We start from the raw sequence: 2,500 nt of genomic DNA, 5'->3' as shown, positions 1-2,500 counted from the left end.
TTACTCCCCTAGCTGCGAGACCTTAATCCGGAATTATGTAAGCGAATTATTGTTATTATTTGAACTGTCTTGACACGACACTACAAGCCAGTCTAAATGTGTATGTATGTCTGTTAGAGTCTTACAATATTTCGGACAAAGGGAAATGTGGGATTTGCAGGGTCTGTGGATTTAGGGCACGTTTCCTCCAGACTGAATATTTTGGTCGCAAACTGGGTCACTAACCCCGTTTCGAGAGAAATGTCAAAGAAAAAAAAGAAAACAAGGTGTCCGAACGACTTGTCAAAGTCGTTGCCAGGCAACAAACATCCGAGTGGAGCACATCGTGATGCTCTGACATTTACGTAGATATAGAAAGGAAGAGGGACGAAGTTAATAAATGATTACATAAATAAATGCAGACATAAGTAGCTGTCTGGCCTGAAAGTACGGTAAAACTTGAATGAGGCCAGCAGACACCAAGTTTCATTCACAATTAATAGGCCATTGCAATAGTGTCTGTCTGTGCACCTGTACAGTGTGTGTGTGTGTGTGTGTGTGTGTGTGTGTGTGTGTGTGTGTGTGTGTGTGTGTGTGTGTGTGTGTGTGTGTGTGTGTGTGTGTGTGTGTGTGTGTGTGTGTGTGTGACTGTGAGAGAGAGAGAAAGAGGGGGAGGAGAGAGAGAGAGAGAGAGAGGGAGAGGGAGAGAGAGAGAGAGAGAGAGAGAGAGAGAGAGAGAGAAAGAAAGCAAAAGAGGGAGGGAGGGAGAGAGGGGGGGGTTGACTGTGAGCTATATGTGCTGTGGACCTGCATCTGAGAGTGTGTTGTGTGTGTGTGTATGTGTGTGTGTGTCTCTGTGTGTCTGTGTGTCTGTGGGTGTGTGGGTGTGTGGGTGTGTGTGTGTGTCTGCGTTGTATTATAAATATGTCTGTCTGTGTCATGTGGAACTTCCAGCGGCCTTACTAGGCTATATATTACATCGGGGCAGTATTTGTCAAATGCTCTTGATTTATGAAGAATTTGCAGATTATCATGTCAACATGGACCACAGAGCACTGTGACAAAAGAACTTTCGACAACAAGGACCAGTAGGGCAAAGGGGCGGGTGTTTTAGCACCACCTCATCCCTATCTGTGCATGCCACGCCTATGTGCGTGCGTGCGTGCGTGCGTGCTTGCGTGCGTGTGTCCAGGGCCGCTGACAGTTTTTGCTGGGCCCAGGACAAAGTAATTTGAAGTGGCCCCTGGTCCAATGAATACTATGCAATGAGGACCCAATTTTGGGCCCCCTCTCTCCCTGGGCCCAGGACAACTGACCTCTTTTCCCCCTCTTGTCAGCTTCCCAGCGTGCTCCTACCTTGCATGCGAGCTTGGCCACCAGGGCGATGATGGAGTTCTTGAAGAGGGTGGCGGCTGTCAGCGGGCGCTTGGTCACCTCCGTGATGCTCAGCTGCCCCTCGGGCCACATGTCTTTCAGCACGGGGTCGGAGCTGACACACACACACACACACACGCGCGCGCGCACACACGCATGCACACACGCGCGCACACACACACGCGCACACACACGCGCACACACACACACACACACACACACACACACACACACACACACACGCACACACACACACACACACACGCACACACGCGAACACACACACGCACGCGCACACACACACACGCACGCGCACACACACACACGCACATGCATGAACACACGCGCGCATGCATGCACACACACACACACACACACACACACACACACACACACACACACACACACACACACACACACACACACACACACACACACACACACACACACACACAGAATATGAGAGACACAGAAAGACAGTTAAAAGAGAGAAAATGACAGCGAGCCAGATAGACAATGTGGAAAATATGAATGGACAGTTCAGGTGGTGATGGTATGTGGGTGGGAGACGTGACGCCTTGTTTTTTCGTAACATTGGTTAAAAACCTACAAAACTGTTATTTTCCTTTAAAAAAACAAATGTCAATGAAAGAAGATGTGGTACATTATGTTTCATATTAGTCTTAGATGAGAAGAAACATTTTTGTTAAGATATATGTAAAGGTTTATATGTCAAATTTCCTGCGGTGTGACTGTAACATTAATGAAACAATATATAATAATATATATATAAATTAACCAACAACATTTTGAATAATGTATGAAGCATTTGGCATGATTGCATAAATCTTAACTTTAGATTAAGATATGTGAATGTGGAAAAAACTCAAGACAGTAATATTAACTACAAGTTCAATTTCGTAACACAAATTGCGTCCTGTGGGGTGACATGTATGTCAATGTTTGTGAATGGGCAGCTGCAAGGCCAACTACAAGGGCCTTAAAGACTGGCTCCTAACCAGTCAGTACCTCAGTTATTGGAGAGTGCTGTGGAAGTTTAAGGTGACTCTTAACCTCTTAATATGTCTTCATATTGCAATCTTTGTCACGCAATGCTTAGGTTCATTTTATGGTGTCCTGTGGTGTG

The 2,500-nt window shown here is 46.2% G+C and overlaps 1 protein-coding gene across 1 annotated transcript in view; it reads right to left on the bottom strand.

The window, feature by feature from the left end:
- myo1g (myosin IG) overlaps positions 1-2,500 on the bottom strand; it is a 130,372-nt gene that overhangs the window by 86,267 nt on the left and 41,605 nt on the right. Inside the window, exon 14 of the mRNA XM_063185805.1 lies at positions 1,336-1,468. Within this exon, the coding sequence (XP_063041875.1) occupies positions 1,336-1,468 (133 nt within the window). The remainder of the gene's footprint in view (positions 1-1,335; positions 1,469-2,500) is intronic.

Source organism: Engraulis encrasicolus, chromosome 20 (assembly GCF_034702125.1).
Source record: "Engraulis encrasicolus isolate BLACKSEA-1 chromosome 20, IST_EnEncr_1.0, whole genome shotgun sequence".
In the NCBI taxonomy this organism is placed as follows: domain Eukaryota; kingdom Metazoa; phylum Chordata; class Actinopteri; order Clupeiformes; family Engraulidae; genus Engraulis; species Engraulis encrasicolus.
This window is presented reverse-complemented; position numbering and strand designations above follow the sequence as displayed.